A 21,632-nucleotide genomic window follows, 5' to 3' on the forward strand; every position below is an offset into this window, starting at 1 on the left:
TATTATAGACAAAAGAATGAGACTGAGAGGGTGGCTTTCCTTAGAACCTTCCCCCAATGTCAGTGAATTCACCAAAAGGCAAATCCCTTTGTGGATGCGGGAGTGGGGGGGGGGAGAGAAAAAAATCACGCAATCTGATATAAATAAAAGGGGCAGTATTCAGAATCTGGTAGAAAATTTCAATGTAATTCAGGATCAAAAGGAGCCATATTTGGACAAGAGATTTTGAAAGGTAGACTCTCGCATGAAAACTACTGAATTATAACTCATCAAGAAGCTCAGCACTATTCATTTGGGTCTGAATAAAGATAATGTTTCCCTGTATCATTGAAGATCTTAACGCAATTATCTTAGCCGTGCTGAGTGAATCATCCCTGGTTTGCTGCTGCAAAGGGTAACTGCGCATATTTCACATACATTTAAGCCCCAGCTCAATTATCACCAACTGCACTTTTTTGTTTGTTGGTTTTGCATCTCATTGCCTTTCAGCTATCACCTAATTCAATTATCACCAACTGTACTTGTCTGGATCTCATTGCCAATCATCTCCCACCTTACATTCCTCTCCTTTCTTTCTGGCCTGTCCTACCTCCAGCTGCCAGCTGAGATTTTGCTTCATCCACCTGACAACATGGACTTCTTAAAGTCCACAAAAGCTTCTGCCACAATACACACATTGCATAGGAGCGAATTCCTAGGGACTGAGGTCCCTTCAACACCCCCCCAATTATTTTTGAGAGGGGTGGGCTCCCCCAAAGGTGATGGGCATTGCCATTCAAATGGTGAGTGTGCACCATGTCTTGTGATTGATTATGTGCTTACCTGCCTCTCCTGATATTTTATTCAAGTCAGCACCCTGTAAATTTGTTAGTCTGTAAAGTGTCTGTAAAGTGGTGCTGTGGTTTAAACCACTGAGCCTAGGGCTTGCCAATCAGAAGGTCGGCGGTTTGAATCCCTGCGACGAGGTGAGCTCCCATTGCTCGGTCCCTGCTTCTGCCAACCTAGCAGGCCAAAAGCACGTCAAAGTGCAAGTAGATAAATAGGTACCACTCTGGCGGGAAGGTAAACGGTGTTTCCGTGCGCTGCTCTGGCTTCGCCACAAGCGGCTTAGTCATGCTGGCCACATGACCCGGAAAGTCTGTCTGGGGACAAACGTTGGCTCCCTCAGCCTGTAAAGCAAGATGAGCGCCGCAACGCCAGAGTCATTTGCAAGTGGACTTAACTGTCAGGGGTCCTTTACCTTTTTAAAGTGTCACAGGGCTCCTTGATGTTTTACCTGCAGCAGACTATCGCAGCTACCCCTCTAGAAATACAGTGGTACCTCGGGTTACATACGCTTCAGGTTACTTACGCTTCAGGTTACAGACTCCGCTAACCCAGAAATAGTACCTCGGGTTAAGAACTTTGCTTCAGGACGAGAACAGAAATTGTGCTCTGGCGGAGCAGTGGCAGTGGGAATCCCCATTAGCTAAAGTGGTGCTTCAGGTTACGAACATTTGCTGGGTGCAACAGCAGGAGAGAGCCAGGGCACTCATGTGCTGCCCAGAAGCATCTGGTTGGCAACTGTGGGAAGAGAAGATGAGCCAAGCTGGATCAGGCCAGAGGCTGGCCATAGCCCAGAGTTCTCACAGGAGCCAGCCTATGGGAAATCCCCTGCAAGCAGATCCTAATGCAACAGAATTCAGTACAGATGTGTTCTGCCTCTGACAGTGGAGGAAGACCGTAGTCATAGCTAGTAGCTAGTGATAGCCATCTCCTCTGTGAACTTGTCAAATCCTCTTTTAAGGAGGATAGTTACCTTTTGTGGGAGCGACTTTATGTGCTGAGAAACTGGTACAGACAGGCCTTTGGTCTCATACAGCGGGACGGTTCTGGTTCTTCTTATCTTTTTTTACTGAATAGGAGATGCTCTGTTCATTCCTCCACCGCCTAGCAGCTTTGATACACCAGTCAAATTGCATTTAGTTCATCCAAATGGAGGTCAAATCCCTGCCACAAGTGCTACCATGGAGAATGCCAACTTTGCCCATACATGGGAACAGGAAGCTGCCTTATACCCACTTGGACCGCGGTCCAATATTCTCTCCATAGGTCACCAGCAGTTTTCCAGAGTTTCAGATGGGGGAGAGTTCCAGTCATAGCAGGAGATGCTGGGGATCGAACCTGGGACCTTCTGCATGCAAAGCAGATGCTCTAATTGCTGAGCTACAGCCCTGTGCTTGTACAGATCACAACAACTGTGACTGTGGAAGGGTGATGGAGGAGAAATAGGGGGCCTTGGTTAATCCCTGCTCAGAAAATTTCAGCACAACACCACTGCCCTCAAGACATATCCACTCAAACTGTTTGTAGCTCTGCTCCAAAGGACACGGAGGAGTCCTTGAACTTGACTACTCATGCCTTGCTCTCAACCACATAGGTGTAATCACTGTTATTTGAGACTCTAAGGGGCTAACATGAGGGAAGTGCTTTAGCCTGCAACAAATAATCCATGCACACATGTCACACAGAATGCACATATTAAGCATGCACAGTAAACACACCTGGCTGGCGCCTGTTGGGACTGATAGGATGGAAAGGAGGGAGCCCAACAGTAGGTGGCGCCAGAGCCAACAGCAGGCAAAATGAATTCATTCTAGTTTTGTCCCTATCCTTTTCCTCTGCTGAGTTCTGCAAGGGCAACACTGAGATTAAGGAGGAGAGGGAAGCTGACAGTCAGGTCCCCCTCTTGGACTGCTTGTAGGTCAGGTGGCAGGCAGGCAGAGTCCTGTGAAATCACAGCGCTTCAACTCTCAGGGCTACCCCCATCCCCATGCAGCCTTGCAGCAGGCATGTGCACAACAACAACAAATGAAGACTGGATTGTTTGCTTTAAAAGCCATGGGTTGGTGTTGGTAAGAAAAAACAGCTGCAGGGGGTTAGGGCTTGGGGAGGAGGGAGGAGGTATCTAGGACTAGTTGCAACACCCATCACCCCAAAAACTCCTGCAACAAATGCAAAAATGGCACTTGCGAACTGGCAGCAGTTGCACAAAAAGCCACCTTCCTGCAGGTGCCTTATTTAGCACCGCAAGGAAATTCAGCCAAGGCTCCTTGTGCAAAATGTATTGCAATGAAATGGCTTATTGAGCAGCTGTGGTGGGGAGAGGGGTGCTTTAACCCTTTCTCACCCCCTTCTTCATTTGCTCTGAATTGCTCACAAACAGTCCTCCACGTAGATGGCAAAGGCACTTTCTTGGGCGGGGGGGCTCTGTAGGAAGGCAAGAGCTTTGGGGAGGCGGTTTGGAAAAGACATGAAGCAGGCAGCAAGTGAGGAAAAGGGTTAACCACACACGTACACTGCCTTTGCATTCTAGATTCACACCCCCCTCTTTTTTTCTTAGAAAAAGCAGCCTCCAGGCATCTCTTAGATGTGTAGCTCCACCCTAAGCTGGTCACAAATCTACAAGTCAAAGAAGCCATGCATTATCATCACTATTTGGAGAAGGACCACGGCTCAGTGGTAGACAGAGCATCTGCTTTGCATGCACAGTCCACTCCCTAACATCTCCAGGTAGGGCTGGGGGTGTCCCCTGCCTGAAACCCTGGAGAGCTGCTGCCAGTCAGTGTAGACAGCACTGGCTAGATGGACCAATGGCTCTGACTCAAGATAAGGCAGATCCCAAGGTTTCTATGTCTGAAGGGAAGGGTGGTGGAGCATCTGCTTTGCATACAGAAGGTCCCAGTTCAATTCCTGGCATCTTCAAGTAGGGCTGGGGATGTCCCCTGCCTGAAACTCCAGAGAGCTGCTGCCAGTCAGTGTCGACAACATTGGCTAGATGGACCAACAGTCTGGCTCTGCATAAAACAGCTCCCTACATTTCCATTATGAAGGAGATTTGACATCTCTACTCCACCTTTTTCCTGCGCTGGAAATCAAACATAAGGCGTCTTGAAAATAAATAAGACAAAATACAGTAAGACAAAATACGCAGCATTCCCCCCCCCCAACCCCACAGCAGTCTAAAAATGTCACCACAAAGGCTCAAATTAAAAGAAAGTAAAGCTTTGACAAGCATTTTAAGAGCTGGCAAAGAGATGGTGAGACATAACTCTCCTGGGTTGGAGAAGGGCTCTTCTGCTGTGTACCATATAGCTGAGATAGCTCACCTGGTAGAGCATCAGACTCTTAATCTCAGGGTTGTGGGTTTGAGCCCCACATTGGGCAAAAGATTGGGCATTGCATGGGGTTGGACTACATATGACCCTCATGGGCCCTTCCAACTCTACCATTCTATGTCCTGTATATTACACCCCAGAATAAAAAAATAAGCAAAAGCAGCAAGATCCAACTTACAACTTTAGAAAGAGGAAAAGATTATTTCTTCCACTTGTGTAGGTTACAACCAAGTTTAGAACAAGCATGGCTGCTGGATCAGGCCAATGGCTATCTAAGTCCATCATTCTGTTCTCCCAGTGGCCCACCTGGCCAGGACAGCAACTCACCCCACCTGCAATTCCCAGAAACTGGAATTCAGCAGAATACTGCCTCTGGCTGTGGAGGTACAGCCTACCCATTGTGTCTAGGAGCCATCAATAGCTTTATCCTCCACGCATTTGTCTTTGAAAGCCACCCAAGTTATTTGCCATCTTGGATTCTTCAAGTTAATCATCAACCCAAATCAGCAATCTATGGTTAATTATGCATGGTAAACCACAAGCTGGATAAAGCATTCAAGCCAAACATTTTTGACGCTATTGCATCTACTACGAATAGATTCACCCTGCCTCTGCCCATGTCGGGGAGAAAACCGGAAGCCTTAACAGGTGCCCCCCCAAATAGAACTCCCCCCCCCATAAATGTATTTTGTCCATTTCTGTGGCTTCTGGGATTTCACCCTTCTTCTGTGCCCACCCACTCTTAAAGCATGAGGTCTACAACTTGACTGATGCTTTTTAAACGAAAAGCTGAATTGTAATATTTGAGCCGTGTGAATGGGGTGCAGAACCATCACATTCCTACAGCTCTACAAAACAGATAGGAGAGTGCAGTTTAAAGTCCCGCAATGGCTTGCCTCAAAACAGGCACCAACCCCCAAAGAAATCAGACTTGCTCACAGCTTTAAATCAGACCATTGCTAAAGCAGCTTTGAATGTCGCAGGTAGCCAAGAGTTTTTAACTAGGTAGGAAAACCCTTCCATCTGGAGAACACCAGAGATTGGTAGTGACAGGCGACAATCCCATTCTTCAGTTATCTACTGCAATGCCACAAGGAGGTTAGCAAAGAGTGGCATTGGGAGACAGGAGACTTTCACAGCTCCCTCTCTTAAGATCTGTTGCAAAGACACACTATGAGTCCAGCTACTTTTGGATGGGATAGCAGATGCTGTTGCAAGCAGCCCAAGAACAGAAAACTTCAAGCCAATGAACTGAGCCAAGTTGACTCAAAGGGCCAAATAGGGTCTCCCTCAAAGGACATACAACAGGGCTCTTAGACATTGCCCTTGCAAACTACCAGATGCCACATTTTCTTGCTTGGCTTCTCTTGAACGCTACAGAGTGCGCCAGCACATAAAAAGAGCCTTGCTGCTGGAACAAGCTGGTGGCTCGTCTAGTCCCTCAATGTGCTATCACAGAAGCCAGTCAGCCAATCACAGAAACACGACCCGACCACAACAGCACTCTCCTCACCTGTGACTCCTAGGCAACACTGCTTCTGGCAGTGGCAACAGAATATTTTTCTTAGACTACATTTTGCTGGATGTGCAAGCACAACAAGGCACCCTTCTGGAACCCAGACGTATGAATCAAGCTGCACAGAACCTCCGAATTCTTCAGTGTTACATCAGCACTGGCTTCCAAGTGGGATTTGCTTCTATCGACAGGGCGGAGCGACTTTAGCAAAACTTGAGCATCGTGGGTGTTCGACGGGAAAATGCTAACAGGCTAAGTGGGGAGTTAACTGCAAAGACTCTGAAAGCTTGAGAGATGTAGATTTGTGCGAACAAACAGCACAACCCTTGCAGTATACACAAGCCCCAGGAACTGTCTGCTATTCCTCTCTCCGGCACCCAATTTTCTGCAATCCTGGAACCACATCAAGGTCTTTCCCCCTTCCACAAAAAGTGGTATTGTCCACAATAAAGTGAACAAGAGTCAACACACTCTGAACAGCATTTAGAAAGACCCAGAGGACAGAACGGGTAGCAGAATTCACGTTTGGGTTAAGCAAAGTTGGAAGTACAACAGGTGGCCATCAAATTCACAATCTTATCAGCCTTGGTGCCCAACTATTAAACCAACTGAAAACAAAATAAAACCTTATTTTGTAAAACTTTAAAACTCAATCGGCTTTAAAGCAGAGGTCTTCACTTCCAGTCCTTGCTCATTTTTACTTAAAAAATAAAAGTTACAATGGATCTTATTGCATTTAGAGATTATAAAGTTCACTCAGAGAGATTGCAGAGCAATCACTGTTTTATCAAGGCTAATAATATTAACTTAATTTCGCAGGGTGTGTGTGTCAGATTTTCCCATGAAGCCACACCCTCTGTTCCGAAAACTGCTCTACAATAAGTTCTCATTTTTGTTCATGAGAGCCTTTCGCCAAGGCACTCTGGCTAACATACATCAGGTTATTTCATGTCACAGCGATCCCACAAGGTAGGCCAACCTGAAAAAATCACACCACTCTTCAAGTCAGGCCTGCTGTCTGCTGCCCATGTTCTAGGAGTCAAAGACCATCAATAAAATAAAATAACACAAATCAGCTTCTGGGGCTAATGAGCTCACAGCACACTAAGCCCCATTGAATTCAGTGGGAATTCTTCTGTCCCATTGAATTCAATGGGGCTTACTCCCAGGGAAGTGAGCATAGGATTCTAGCCTGGGAGACCTACAGCCTTGACATGCCTTGGAGCTTCAGTGAAGGGGTTCTGACGGGCAAGAACCCCGATGCTGGAATAGGGAACATCACAGCAAGGGGGGAAAAACAACTACAGAAAGACTGCCCTTGAGCGCGTGCAGAAGGCGCCCTCGCAGCCTCTCGGTGGAGGTCTAGGATTGGATCTCTAGGCTGCTTCGAGTCCCGAAATACTATTGCCTACAGAAGGACGACTTTTTAAACAAAACGTGCGTTTGCAGCTAAGAGCAGAGCAGCGCGCCTCGCTCGCCAACCCTGGCTCCTCGAAGGGACCGAGCGCGCGCCAGATAATTCCCAGAAAGAGACCCTGTCCAGGCAGCGGGATCTGATGAAGTGGGCAAATGGGACCTGCTCGGGGTTCCAATCCCCCTTCCCGAGCAGGGTGAAGCCAGGCGACACGACCAGGGAGGAAGAGTGAACCTCGACAGCTCCGTCTCCGCCGCTGCCCGCAGACTGGCTGGCTCGGCGAGGCTGGCGCTTGCTCCGGCTGCCGGCACCTGCTGCAAGCGAGGGCGGCGTCGGCAGCTCCCGGCGGCCCCTAGCTCTCCTCGGCCGGCGGGCCGGGCTCGGCTTCTCCTCCGCCTTCCCTCCCACCCCGTCGCGGCGCCCGCACTCACAGCCAGTTGCTGGCGTTGGCCGAGAAGGCGGCGAGGATCAGCAGCAGCAGCGAGCGCAGGAAGTAGCGCGGGCTCATCCTGGACGGCGCGGCCGGGCGGGCGAGCGCGGGGCAGCGGGAGGCAGGGCCGGCGTGGGGCCGGCGGCGTCGGGCCGCAGCGCAGCCGGACCCGCGGCCGCCCGGGCTCAGGTGCTGCTGCTGCCGCGGCCGCCCGGCGCTCCGACCCGACGGCTCGAGCAGCAGGGCGCAGCCGGGGCTGATGCGCCGGCGGCAGCTGCGGAGCCGGACTGTCAGCTCGGCCAGGAGCTCCCGGGATGGAGCGGCGGGCGGGCGGGGCGCGGCCCCAGGAGGCGGCTCTCGGGGCGGGACCGGGACACCCCTGAGGCGGAGCGCGCGGCGCCCGGGAGCCGCCTCGCCTGTTGCCGTCCGCGTCCCGGGCCGGCCCAGCGCGGCCCGAGGGGGCTTACTCGGGAGTAAAGCGAAGCGGAGCCCACGCGCAGGCTACTCCCGAGTAAGAGAGCGGGCGTCCGGGGAGGCAATCTTCCCCAAGCAAGTCTGAACTATGCCTATTTCCAAAGCACATTTCTCTTCTTTCTCGTTCTCTCTCCCTGCAACTAGAGCTCTTCTGGGTTATTCTGGAAATGCGCTAAGCATTCTGCACTAGCTCGGAGAAGCCCTCTTCCTTTTATTTTCACCGCATGTGTTTTCTCGAAGGGGAAGTGCTTGCCTGAAGCCTCTCCCATCTCTCTGCCTTGGAAGTCCAAACTTCCTGCATGTAGTTCCTGGATGCAGGGACTTCTTAGCCTGAGGAATAGGGCACTCTGTGCATGATCAGAGGTGCCTGGGTGTTCTTGCTTTTGTTTGCTTTGTATGAAAGCTGACAGCTCTGGCAGTGAACACAGCTTTAAAGGATGAGCTAGGGGGATGGCTAAAGAGCAATGGTCTGCGTGCTATGTTAGCTCATTTATGAAATGCTGTGGGTTAAACCACAGAGCCTAGGACTTGCCGATCAGAAGGTCAGCAGTTCGAATCCCCATGACGGGGTGAGCTCCCGTTGCTCAGTCCCTGCTCCTGCCAACCTAGCAGTTCGAAAGCAAGTCAAAGTGCAAGTAGATAAATAGGTACCACTCCAGCGGGAAGGTAAATGGCGTTTCTGTGTGCTGCTCTGGTTTGCCAGAAACGGCTCAGTCATGCTGGCCACATGACCCGGAAGCTGTACGCTGGCTCCCTCAGCCAATAAAGCGAGATGAGCGCCGCTACCCCAGAGTCGGTCACGACTGGACCTAATGGTCAGGGGTCCCTTTACCTTTACCTAACTGTTTCTTAAGGGATTGAGACATAAACTGTACTGTACTACCTTCTCAGCTGTTAAATGTGTTTGGTGTAGAGCTCTGCCCACACAACCCCCCTCCTTCCTTTTAAAGGTCAAGTTTCCAGCCCTCAAGGCCACAGAGAGAGAAGGTTGAAAGTCTGCAGGCCCTATTGCCAGGGGAAACCTCAGCTGCACAGGGGTGGGGCTGAGCAGGTGAGAGTTCAGGGACAGCTGCAGCTCTCCCCTTCCCTTGGATTAGCAGAACCAGCAATTTATGCAAAATAAGCAGAATTCCGCTAAACTGGGTATATAGCCGAAGGTAGAACAAGGAAAACTGGCATGGGCTGAAACGACAGGCAGGCCTTGACCTGTCCTACAGTGGTGGTTCTTTCTGCTTTTCAGACTTTTAAAAATCCATGTAGAGAAGGCCTGCATTCCTTCCATTGTCTCCTTGCCCAGAGAGAGTAGCTGCAGTAGATCAGTAAAAGAGAGAGGGAGAGAGGGAGAGGCTTCCAATACCTGTTTTAAAGCCCATTGCCTTTCCCCAAAAGCCTCAGCTTGGGCTTGCACTGGTAATAGGTTGGGGAACCGCTGGATGTCCACGGATTCCAGCTGCAATCTTGCCTGACCCTTGGCCATGCTGGCTGGGGCTGATGGGAGCTGTAGTCCGGCAACACCTGCAGGGACACAGGCTCCCCCCCCCCACGGTGTTATTTTGGTAGAAGAAGGGTCATCGGAAAAGATGTACCATATAAGCTGCTTTGCGTTGAGTGAGAACATTCGTCTATCTAGTTCAGCATCGTCTGCACCAGGAATCACCAATGTGGTGCCCATGGGCACAATAGCACCCATAAAGACTTTCATTGGTCTCCCTGGGCAGGTTCCCCAGATGCTGAGCTCCTCCTCCTCCTCCTCCTCCTCCCTTTTCTTCTTCTTAAAAAGTCTGTAGACCACTTAGAATCATCGAATGGTAGAGCTGGAAGGGACCCTAAGAGCCATCTAGTCCAACCCCCTTCAATGCAGGAGTCGCAGCTAAATAATCCTTGACAGATGCCCCCACTCCCCAAACTCTGCTTCAAAACTTTCCAGTGAAGAAGAGGCCACCACCTTCCGAGGGAGCCCATTATCATCTCAAGCAGCTCTTTCTTAGAAACAATGTAGTGGTTTCCTTGAAATGATGATGTGATGTGGGCTCGTTGTATATTTTTTCTGGTGCTGTTGTTATTAGGCAGCAGAAGCATCAGTACTCTCTCTGTATGTAATCAATAAGAAGAGCCTGGCTGCTCAAACAGCCATTGGCTCTGGCGCCACCTACAGTCAGGCTCCCTGTCTTCCACCCTACCAACTCTGTTTTCCTTGGAGTTCTTTGTGTGTGTGTGTGTGTGTGTGTGTGTGTGTGTGTGTGCGCTTTTGGAGTGGCTTTTGCTGCTCCCCTCCTCCCTGGAAGGCCAGACATGGGCAGGTGGGCACCCCTCTCAATCGGCAATATTATTGTTATTGTTGTTATCTTTATTATTGGGGCTTTTAAAAAAAACTTCTTCCTCCAATGAGCCAGCAGTTGTGGTATATGTGGAGTCCTCACATTTCACCCTCACAACAACCCTGTAAAGTAGGTGAGATTAGGAGGCAGTGGGTTGTATCCAACAGCAGTCCTATTTGGAGTAGATCCATTGAAATTAATTGACCTAGACAACTTATTCCTGTTAATTTCAATGACTCGCTTTGGAGCTAAGAAAAGAATCCACACATGTGATCCACACACCCACATTTCCCCCCTTAGCTCTCTGGTCAAAGTCCAGCGCCTTTTACATACTGACCCCTAAGAAATCCATGTTCGTTAGCTGAGATGTAGCTGACTACTATTTCCAAGGGAAGACTTGGAATAGACTGCCAGTGAAGCGCAGACTTGGAATAGACTGCCAGTGATTTTGAGGTCTTAGGCTCTTAGCAGTTGCTCGACTAGCCACTAGAGGGAGACATGATCACATATAATTTAAGACTTGAGCACCATCCCCCTTTGGGGCTGGGCCTGAATATCTCCCACCCCCCATACCAAGGTTAGAGTGTTGGACTCTCACAACCATCATTTCTGGAACAGGCTGACGTTTAAGTCGGCCAGTGCTGCAGCAACTCATGATTTCTCATCTTGTTCTGGAGATATGGAAGGCTGGTCTCACTGGTCTGGAGATGTGGAAACCTTCTTGCTATGTCTGGATAGGGTTCTGAAGGCCTCTGAGGAAAGGTGGTCTTCCCCCTTCTGACTGATGGCAATGGGTGGGGGCAGACTACCATGCTTTGACATGACTAGATCTGGAAACTGGTAAGTATCCCAAGTCCATGTTAAAAAGAAGAAGTGGGTCCACCTGGATGGTCCTCCTGCCACATTTAAACTGTTTCCAGAATCTAAGACAGGCTTCCTCAACCTCGGCCCTCCGGATGTTTTGAGACTACAATTCCCACCATCCCTGACCACTGGTCCTGCTAGCTAGGAATCATGGGAGTTGTAGGCCAAAAACATCTGGTTGAGGAAGCCTAATCTAAGACCACCTTCAGCTTGATCTCCCTTGGTCCAATCTTCCCAGCTGCCTGCATCCTAACCAACAAGCACATCGGCCTAGAGTGGCAGAGGAATGACGCTCTACATACCATGCTCTGTGGTTGCATCCTGCAACCACAGTGTGGTGTAGTGGTTAAGAGTGGTAGACTTGTAATCTGGTGAACCGGATTTGATTCCCTGCTCCTCCACATGCAGCTGCTGGGTGACCTTGGCCTAGTCACACTTCTTCAAAGTCTCTCAGCCTCACTCACCTCACAGAGTGTTTGTTGTGGGTGAGGAAGGGAAAGGTTAGCCGCTTTGAGACTCCTTCGGGTAGTGATAAAGCGGGATATCAAATCCAAACTCTTCTTCTTCTCCTCCCTGCTGGATCATCTATTTTTCACTGCGGTGCGGGCATTGGCATAGAGGTACCAAGGGGCTGGACACAGGGAGGCTGAGGGCCAACGTGTGCCTTGTAAGGAAGATGCCACAGTGTGAGTTTGGATGGTCATCTGACAGGGATTCTTTAGCTGTGATTCTTGCATTGATGGCCCTTGGGGTCCTTGTCAAATAATGACTGGTCCCCATGAAATGGGAGGTGGCTATGCGGAACTGAACACAGAGAGCGCTTCCAGACTCTCACTGTTTTTGAGCGGGATTCAATCACATCCAGGCAAATTCAATCAAAGCACAATCAACGCTGATTGGGGGCTCTTTTGAAACAAAGCCGCTTCCTTTGTAATATGGAAAATGCTGGGATCATCTATTCTCCCCAGAAACAAATGAGGACGAATACTCATTAAGCAAGTTGCCTGGATCCGGAAACATTTATTATGTTATTGTTTTACCATTCTCCTTGGCTCTGTTACCAGAGTCTATTTATTTATTTATTATTCAAGGAGAAGCAATGCATATAGCTGTGGGCAGGGGACTGTGAGAGGGTGAATTGAAAGAGGAGTCACTGTATATTAAAAAGAATTTAGCAGGGTGGTGGTAGTGGAATCAAATAAACTATTGGTACCAAAACTGGCATTGACCTACCTTAAAGGGTTTTTGCAAGGAATACTCAAGTGAACACAAGTTAGGGTTGGGTGCTGTGCTGTGTAGCCGGTTACCACATTTAAAAACAGAAGCAATCTCTGCTTATCCTCAGGCCTTTGTGGTGGGTTGAGAGTCACTCAAGTCTGGTTCGCTTGAGGCTGATCCAGAATTTATGATTAACCCAATAGCCAAACTTTGTGCAAGGCTCTGGGATCAGGGGAGATCAGAGCAGAGATACATTTCAGTATATAGCAATAATAATAATAATAATAATAATAATAATAATAATAATAATAATAGCAACAATGATGATGATGGGCTGGGGTTCAAAGCGCCACATTTATGCTGATGGCATTTTTCTTATTATTTGCTTCTTCCTGTTGTTACTCATGTCCAACCTGTTTTGGACATTGTGACACAATTGTGAACCAAAACGGAATATAAGAACATAAGAAGTGTCCAGCTGGATCAGGTTAGAGGCTCATCTTGTCCCAGTAGGACACCTGCAAGCAGGACCCGAAAATAGATACCATTTTGGGCCTTTCTCTCCCTCCTGCATTGCAGTTACACTGACTGTTGCTCATGGTCCCTTTTCAGGTTTGTGTGTGTGTGTGTGTGTGTGTGTGCACGCGCTAGGGCTTATTCCCCTGTCAGCAGTTTTCAAGTGTTATCAGACTGCAATCTATCCTTTCATCTCCACTCTAACTCTGTTGTGAGGGCTTCCGAGTTGTTCACCTTGGAGAAAATAACACCCATTTCTTCCTTTGATGTTGCGAAGGCTCTGCATCGTGTTTAGGCTATTGCTCATCTCCATGATGCCCATATTCCTTTTATCGACTGGCAGAGGGCCTTGTAGGTAGTGGCACCTTTCCTATGGAACACCCTCCAATCAGGTGTCAAGGAGATAGGTTACTATACAACTTTAAAAAGACATCTGAAGGCAGCCCTGTATTGGGAAGTTTTTAATGTTTGGTGTTTTCTTATGCTTTTACAGTACAGTGGTACCTTGGTTTATGGACTTAATCCTTTCTGGAAGTCCGTTCTTCAACCAAAGTGTTCTTAAACCAAGGCGTGCTTTCCCTTAGCAGCGGGGGACTCAATTTACAAATGGAACACATTCAACAGGAAGCGAAACATGTTCTGCTTCCAAGGCAAAGTTCATAAACCAAAATACCTACTTCTGGCTCTGCAGCGTACTTAATCCAAGTTGTTCATAAACTAAGCTATTCATAAACCAAGGCACCACTGTATATGTGTTGGGTGGGGTACAAATAAAAATAAAAATTGGCTACAGCTGGGGCAGGATGCTGCAGCCCAGGCAGTGATTTGCACTAAGGAATATGCCATGGCAGCCTATTAACCACTGAGCCAGTTTTCTTCCATTGCCAGATATGGGCTTTAGATCAGCAAATGGAACCTGCTTAGTTTTACTGCAGCCTGATTATTATTGGCTTGTGGTAACCTGGAAGTAGGCTTCTTCACTAGTGGCCCCCGGTGTTGAAGAATGCTCTTCCTGCTGATATAAGGGGTTGCCCCATCTGTATTGGCATCCTGCCGGCTACTGATGACACAATGGTTTAGACAAGTATTTTCCCCATCTCCAGACTTGATTCAGCAGCTTTGATTTACTGTTTCGTTACGCTGTTTTAATGAGCTAAGAGAGGTTCCCTTCCTGAGACCCCCAGGAGATGCTGTCCGTCAGAGCAGGGAGTACTGAGATAGATGGACAAATAGCCTGAGGGGAGGAGCCATAGCTCAGGGGAAGAGACCTGCTTTGCATGTGGAAGGTCTCAGGTTCAGTCCCTGGCATCTCCAGGTAGGGCTGGGAGGGACTCCTGCAGAGCTGCTGCCAGCCCGTGTAGGCAAAATTGAGCTAGATGGATCGCACAGTGTAAAGCGGCTTTCTGTGTGAAGGATTGTGCTGCAGAACTCTGAAACGTCGGGCCAAACCTTGAGATGTGGCAACAGCCAGCACAGCCTACAAGCCTTGTGCGTTCTTGCCGTGTGATGAGGCCTTCACAGGAGAGAGTGAGAGCCCAGAAAGCTGACGAGAGTGATTCTGTTTCCTCCTCCTCCTCTTTCACCCCCTTTTTGCTTCAACCCAGGCTATTTCTGGAGCCTTTTATAGCTGCAATTTGTTTATGAATACAGTAAACAGACAGTGCGGCCCAGGCAGATGCAAACACACCCGCGGCCCAGGCAGAGAGGCGAGTTGGGCCTGGGCCACTCGGAGAGGAGAGCACAGCTGGCAGACGGTCAGAGGGTGCCCTTTCCAGAGGTTACAGATGTGCACTGGACATTTGTGGGGATTTATTGTTTCTAACAAGAGGCACTGGTTTATTCCTGAGGTAAGCTGTATAAATAGGAGGAGGGGGAGACGATGTTTCCTGTTCCAGCGCAAATGGGAAAGTGGCCTATGAGCATCACTGCATTGGCTATAAAGCAGCAGTGGCTGGTGCCCATTAGGACCGGAGAGCAGGGAGGTCCAACAGTAGATGGCGCCAGAGCCAACGACAGGTGGAGGCGTGGCACTGTAGTATTTATTTTACTGTATTAATTTATTGGATTTATATCTCAGTTTTCCTCCCCCTCCAAGGAGGTCAAAGGAGGCATCTGTGGTTCTACCCTTCCTCATTTAATCCCCAGAACAACCCTATGAGGTAGGTTAGGCTGAGAGGCAGTAACTGGCCCAAGGCCACACTCCCAGTGTGCTTCCTGGCTGTGTGGTAATTCAAACCCTGATCTCCTAGGTCCTCATTTGACTCTCTATAACCCCCTACACCACACTGGCTCTCTTGTGTCATAAAATGTGAATTGGGTAGGTTTGCATCAGCAGTGCCATCTTGAATAAAATGGGGGGGGGGGAGAGTTAGTAAGCCCCGCCCTTCATAATCCATCACAAGATTGATTTGAATGGCAATGCCTATCAACTCTGGGCCCTCTCAAATATTTTATTGTGGCGGGGGGAGGGGAGGGACCTAGGAGTTGGCTCCTATGGTTTGCATTGACACTTTATCCCACAGTTCCCCTGCTCCCCTCCAGTTCCTACTAGCTACGAGTCTCTGAGCCAAATGTGAATTTTTGCCCTGACTAGATCCTCAGATTTGGGCTGGTGCATTGTGTGTGCACTGGGTGCATAAGGGCATAAGGGTGGCTGGAGCAAGGATAACAACAACAACAACAACAACAACAACAACAACTTATTTATACCCCGCCCATCTGGCTGGGCCTCCCCAGCCACTCTGGGCAGCTTCCAACAAAATATTAAAATACCGTAATGCATCAAACATTAAAAGCTTCCCTAAACAGGGCTGCCTTCAGATGTCTTCTAAAAGTCTGCTAGTTGTTCTCTTTGACATCTGGTGGGAGGGCGTTCCACAGGGCGGGCGCCACTATCGAGAAGGCCCTCTGCCTGGTTCCCTGTAACTTGGCTTCTCGCAGTGAGGGAACCACCAGAAGGCCCTCGGCACTGGACCTCAGTGTCCAGGTAGAACGATGGGGGTGGAGACGCTCCTTCAGATATACTGGACCAAGGCATAAGAAGAAACTGGCTTTTCACAATGGCCAGCCAGAACCCCCAGTTTGGAAACCCACCAGCAGGACCCCAGATCTCTGCCCACCTGCAATTCCCAGCCACAGGTATTCAGAGTCCTAAAACCTCTGAGAGCGGAGATATAACTTAGCCACCGCGGCTGGCAGCCAAAGATTGCCTTCCCCTTCATGAATTTACCTAATCCCCATCAAAGAAAACTGCAGTTGTTAACCTAAGAAGAGCTGGCTTGATAAGGCCAATGGCCCATTGAGTTCAGCATCCTGTTTCTACAGTGGCCAACCAGATGCTTGTGGGAAGCCCTTGAGCGGGACGCGAGCACAATGGTAACACTTCGATACTGAAAGCGGAGTGGAGGCATTTGCGTGTTTGTGTGTGACGTCTTCCCCTCCGGCCGTCCTTTCCCTTCATCTTCTCTCCTCTTGTTTTGCAACCAACATCCACGGAATAACAGCAGCAGCAGCAGGATGCTGGAGAGCCAATTTCCTTTCCCCCGCTGGGGTCCGTTATCATTCATTTGCACTCTGAAAGCGAAGGAGAGAGAAAGGGAGAAAGAGAGCAAACACCCCACAGAGTATTTCAAGTCCAGCACAATATATGGCTTTGTTTTGGAAGGGTTTCTTCGCATAAACCATCTCCTGTGAGGCTTCCTAAGAACAAACAAAAGAGCAGAGAAAGAGAGGGAGAGACCCCTTTAGCTGAGTTGTTGGAATGATTGAGGGTCTGGTCCAGAGCAATTCAAGAGCTCTCTTGAGAGGGCAAGGTGCCAAGAGGGGGTGGGATGGCGGATCTCCCACCCTTTGCCAAGGGTAAAGGACACAGACGGGTGTCTCTGGATAAAGGGAGGACCACCATTCATTGGTGGAGCTGCTCATTGGGGATGGGCTGCAAGGACTGATTGACTGGAAGCCAAGCGAATGCTGAAATGGAAGTCTAAGGAGGGGCAAAGTGAGCATGGGGGAATCCTATGTTGAAAGCGGGAGGCTGATCATTGGGCAGGTCCACCTAAGACAAGGCAAGGAGGCATGGTTTTTAACCAGGTGGCGGCTGAATGTGGCCCTCCACACCTTTCAATCTGGCCCCCAGAATTCCGCCTGGGCTGCAACCCACCCACAGTAGTCCTCCTTTGCACCCTCCTTGAGCTCCAAGGAGATTCTTCATTGTGCCATCGCAGACCCGAAGGAAATAAAATGAACCACAGAGCAAGTAGAACCTTGTGTAATACATAAATGGTATAAAATACCAGGAATGTCGGAAGCATGTCTAAAATAAGATATGCAACATGATATAGAAATTAAGAGCTGGTCAGTTGCAAATAAAAAAAATAGAACCAAATTAAAAATATCAATGTATGAGAACAGCAGCTGGGCAGGGCAGATTTAATCAAGCAGCGATTTCCTCTCGAAAGAGGAATCTAGCCACGCTCTCTGTTAATAATTTGTTTGAATTTGCGGAAAGGTAGGCCAGGTGTCATTCAGAAGTCCTACCTGGAAATTCTGAGAGAATAGGAGTTGCCAGTCCAATTCGGTTTCTTCGTGAAGCGAAAAGCACATGAGCCAAAGATTCTATAACCCCCTCTGCATGGGGAGGCAGGTTTTAAGTGGTACCCTACAACTGGGCATCCGATACACCAGAGGGCAAGCAATTAAACCTAGTTTCAGTGAAAATCCAATTGCATTCAGGAATAACTGGATTCTCCAAGTATCTCACATGGCTTACTGGCAGATGCGGGGTGCGGGGGGAGAGGAAAAACGCAGCGCCGGGAACAAACATTCCAGTACAAGGATATGCAATACTGAATATCAGTGTTCTTAATCTGACAAGCGAGAGCGGATTTCTCCTGGAGATAAGCCAGAGTAAGGAAAGAGTTTATGGATAAACCTAGAAATTGCAGTTTGTTGATAAGGGGCTTCTACCACCCCCTGCCATACTGAGGAGCTACAGTAGAATAATAGAATTGTAGAGTTGGAAGGGATCACCAGGGTCATCTAGTCCAACCCCCTGCAATGCAGGGATCTTTGTACCCAATGTGGGGCTTGAACCCACAGCCTTGGGATTAAGAGTCTCATGCTCTACCATGTTTTTGCCTGGCTGCCAAGGAGCCCTTGAACTCTGACAATGCCTCTTGCTTGCCTGGATGGAGAAGGGATGTGGGTAGAATCTTGCCTACTGAACAAAGGTCAGTCTAGTTCAGTAGTATTGTCTGCACTGACTGGCAGCAGCGCTCCAGGTTTCCAGATGGGCGGCATTCCCAAACCTATCTGGAGATGCTGGAGATGGAACTTTGGGATGTGAGCTGATGCTTTTCCATTGGACATGAGAAAGTGTTCTCTTTCCCAGGAACTCTGACAAAATATGGCAGAGCAGAGGAGGTGGTTGTGGTACTCCAAACATAACCAGACATGGTGTTCAGAGAACTTCCAGCTCAGTCCTAGTTAGTGCTCACTGCTTAAGCCTAGAAAGGTCCCCAACATTTCCAAGCAGGGAACTGGTTTCTGTCTCCACTGTCAGAGGATACCAGTTGTTGGGAATCATGGCTGGAGAGAGTTGCTGTTGCACTCAAGTCTTTCTTAGAATCATAGAGCTTTAGAGTTAGGGTCCTGTGGGTCATCTAGTCCAACCCCCCTGCAATGCAGGCTTCCCAGAGGCACCTTGTTGACTACTGGGAGAACAGGGATGCTGGGCCAGATGCGGGTGGCGCTGTGGTCTAACTCACTGAGCCTCTTGGCCTTGCCGATCGGAAGGTCGGCGGTTCAAATCCCTGTGACAAGGTGAGCTCCTGTTGCTCTGTCCCAGCTCCTGCCAACCTAGCAGTTCCAAAGCACACTAGTGCAAGTAGATAAATAGGTACCACTGTGGCGGGAGGGTAAATGGTGTTTCCGTGTGCTCTGGTTTCCGTCACAGTGTTCCATTGCACCAGAAGCGGTTTAGTCATGCTGGCCACATGATCCTGAAAGCTGTCTGTGGACAAACGCTGGCTCCCTCAGCCTGAAAGCAAGATGAGTGCCCCAACCCCATAGTCGCCTTTGACTGGACTTAACTGTCCAGGGGTCCTTTACCTGCCTCTGATCTGATCTGGTATGGTTCTTCTCAGGTAACTAAGCCCTGTTCTCAGGCTTACAATCTGAAAGGCGCAACAGAAAATTAAGGAACGCGGCTCGTAGCAGGACACAAAAGGAAAAGCGATTGGGAGGCAGGAGGGAATGCCTCGGCATTAGCTCTGTCTCGCTGATCTACTGTGGGAGCCTTTTTTTTTTTTTTGGCTGAAAAAAGTCATTCAAATAAATAAGCAAATGGGAGAGGATGCCCCATGCCCCCCCCCCCAATTCATTCATTTTAGCTGGATCTGGCAGCAACAGACCAGTTAACCGAGAATCATTGGGATCCTCACGAAACTTATCCATTCAGAGTTCATCCTGGTGAAATCATGGCCATTAAACTGGTTTCAAAACAGCTCGGGTTTGTGGATGGTGTGGACACACCTAGAAAGCTTGTTTTTTTGTTTTTGTTTCTGTCAGGGTCTTCAGTAGCCGGCAAGAAGCGAGAGGAGGCAAGGGACCAAAGACATAGGAGATCATCCCTAAACATGTCGAGGATCATTAAAGAACAACAACAACCACAGGGTAGATTTGGACGCCCTGCAGCTTCAGACAGTCTATTGCTTTCCTTGGTCCCCTGGACAAGCGTGCAAGAGAGGAATGCCTTTCGAGTTGGCATTGCCACCCGGAGCCTGGCACTCTGATCCACCCCCCTTGTTGTTTTAGAAGCCACCTGGAATTCTACCCCCTGCCCCCCAAATATATTTAATCAACCCCTGCTCCACGCCTCCTGAAAGCATCTTCCAAGGCGGTTATGAATCTGAAATCCTGTTAGTCTTGAATTAATTGCCTTTTCTCGCAGGGCAGTGGCCTGGAACTGTCTGCCGAGGCCAGTAATCATTAACCGGAGGGGGTGAGCCCTGCTAAAAAGGCTCGTGCTGTGCTTGGCTTCGGAAAACTAGTGTCTCTGCTCCCCACAGCTCCCCCCACCCCACACCTCCCTGGGCTTTCTCTGCGCTGACTTTCTTCCCCCATACATCAGCCAACCTTTTATCTACGAAGGGTCAGAGGGCTACTCAACTAGATTTATTTATTTTTAACCACAAAGAAAGGATAACAAAATTGGGATCATCACGCTCATTCAGAACAAATGCGACTGCCCCAGTCCTCTCTTTCTGGCCCTCAGAACTCTCTCCACAAGTCCTGCTTCACACCTGAAGTATTTTTAGCTTGGCTGGGATGTTTCCTCGAACTCTGAACTCCACTCGCCTGGGCAGAGAGGGGAGTATGTGTCAGCATGTATAGAAGCTTTCGTACTGTACATGTGTAACATTTGTGGCTCCGACCATTTTTATTTATGATTTTTACTTCAAGAAATCAATGTACCACGTGATTGGGGGGGGAGCCTCAAAGCGGTTTACAAATTAATAATAATAATAATAATAATAATAATAATAATAATAATAATACAATAAGATAATCACAGCCCTTAATCTAAGAGGTGCAGAAAGTCAAACCACAGCGGAATAGGCTAAAATAACTTATAACTCCTACAAACCTTTTAAGCATTTGAAAAGTGTAAAGTGAAGAATGCAGCCTGCCTGATATCAATTGGCAGGGAGTTCCAAAGGGCCCAGAGCTGCCACACTTAAATGGCCCACCAAAATGGCAGCAAAACTGCACCATCAATAGGCAGCAAAATTCTCAGTGTCGATCAAGTGCCTGGCAGAAGATACCAGTTTTTGCTTGGCACTGAAAGGATGTTAATGACAGAGCCAGGCAGACCTCACTGAGGAGAGCATTCCACAAATAGGGAGCCACCACTGAAAAAGATCTTCTCTCCTTTGTTGCTACCTCTGAACCTCCCGGGGTGGGGGACCTAGAGGACACCCTTAGATTAATTCATAACTGTCAGAGTGGCAGACCAGAACCTGGGAGACCAAGGGTGAAATATTCAGCAATGAAGCTCGACTTGGGCCTGACCTCTCGCCCTAACCTACCTCACAGGGTTGTTGTGGGGATTAAACAATGAGAGGGTGAACCATGTACATCACCTTGAGCTCCTTGGAGAAAAAGGATGGGATAAAAATGCAACAAATAAATAAATAACTTTTAAATAAATGATTATTTTTTTAAAAAGTATGAATTTAAACAACCCTGGAAAATGGCAGAGTGCAAGAACATTCTCTCTGTGCCCCTGCCCATGCTTCTGTCTAGCTGGTGAGAACCTAGTAGGGCTTTGGGCAGTGGTGGCTGGTGCCCATGGGACTGGTGGTGCAGAAGGTGAGGAGGCCAACAGTAGGTGGCGCCAGAGCCAATGACAGACAGAGCCGATTGATTCTAGTTTTGCCTCTCCACCCCCACTCCCAAGTTCTACAAGGTGCATCACTGAGTCTAAGGAGGAGGAAGCTGATTGGCAGTGCCATCCCATGGACTGGTTGTAAGGGGGCAGGCAGGAGAGGCCAGGCTGAGGTTGGCATGGGGCTTTAATGTGATTGTAAGTCTCTCTCTCTCTCTCTCTCTCTCTCTCTCTCTCTCTCTCTCTGTGTGTCTGTGTGTGTATGTGGTTTTTCATCTATGCATAGGTCTCCAATTGAGCATCATTTACAAATCATCCTAGCAGAACCTGGATGCAATC

General features: G+C 48.8%; 1 protein-coding gene across 2 annotated transcripts in view; it reads right to left on the bottom strand.

Annotated features, from left to right (window-relative positions):
- The window catches only part of WNT4 (Wnt family member 4), a 53,949-nt gene extending 46,149 nt beyond the window's left edge, over window positions 1–7,800 (bottom strand). Inside the window, exon 1 of one of the 2 annotated variants that reach the window (XM_083752787.1) lies at window positions 7,519–7,800. In XM_083752787.1, coding sequence (XP_083608913.1) covers window positions 7,519–7,595 — 77 coding nt within the window. In that variant the 5' untranslated portion in view covers window positions 7,596–7,800. Of the gene's footprint in view, window positions 1–5,670; window positions 5,690–7,518 lie in introns of those variants that run through there. The other variant, XM_083752788.1, reaches the window with a different exon arrangement.
- Between the last annotated feature and the right edge of the window lie 13,832 nt (window positions 7,801–21,632).

This window comes from Podarcis gaigeae (genome assembly GCF_964106915.1).
Source record: "Podarcis gaigeae genome assembly, chromosome: 8".
Taxonomy (NCBI): Eukaryota; Metazoa; Chordata; class Lepidosauria; order Squamata; family Lacertidae; genus Podarcis; species Podarcis gaigeae.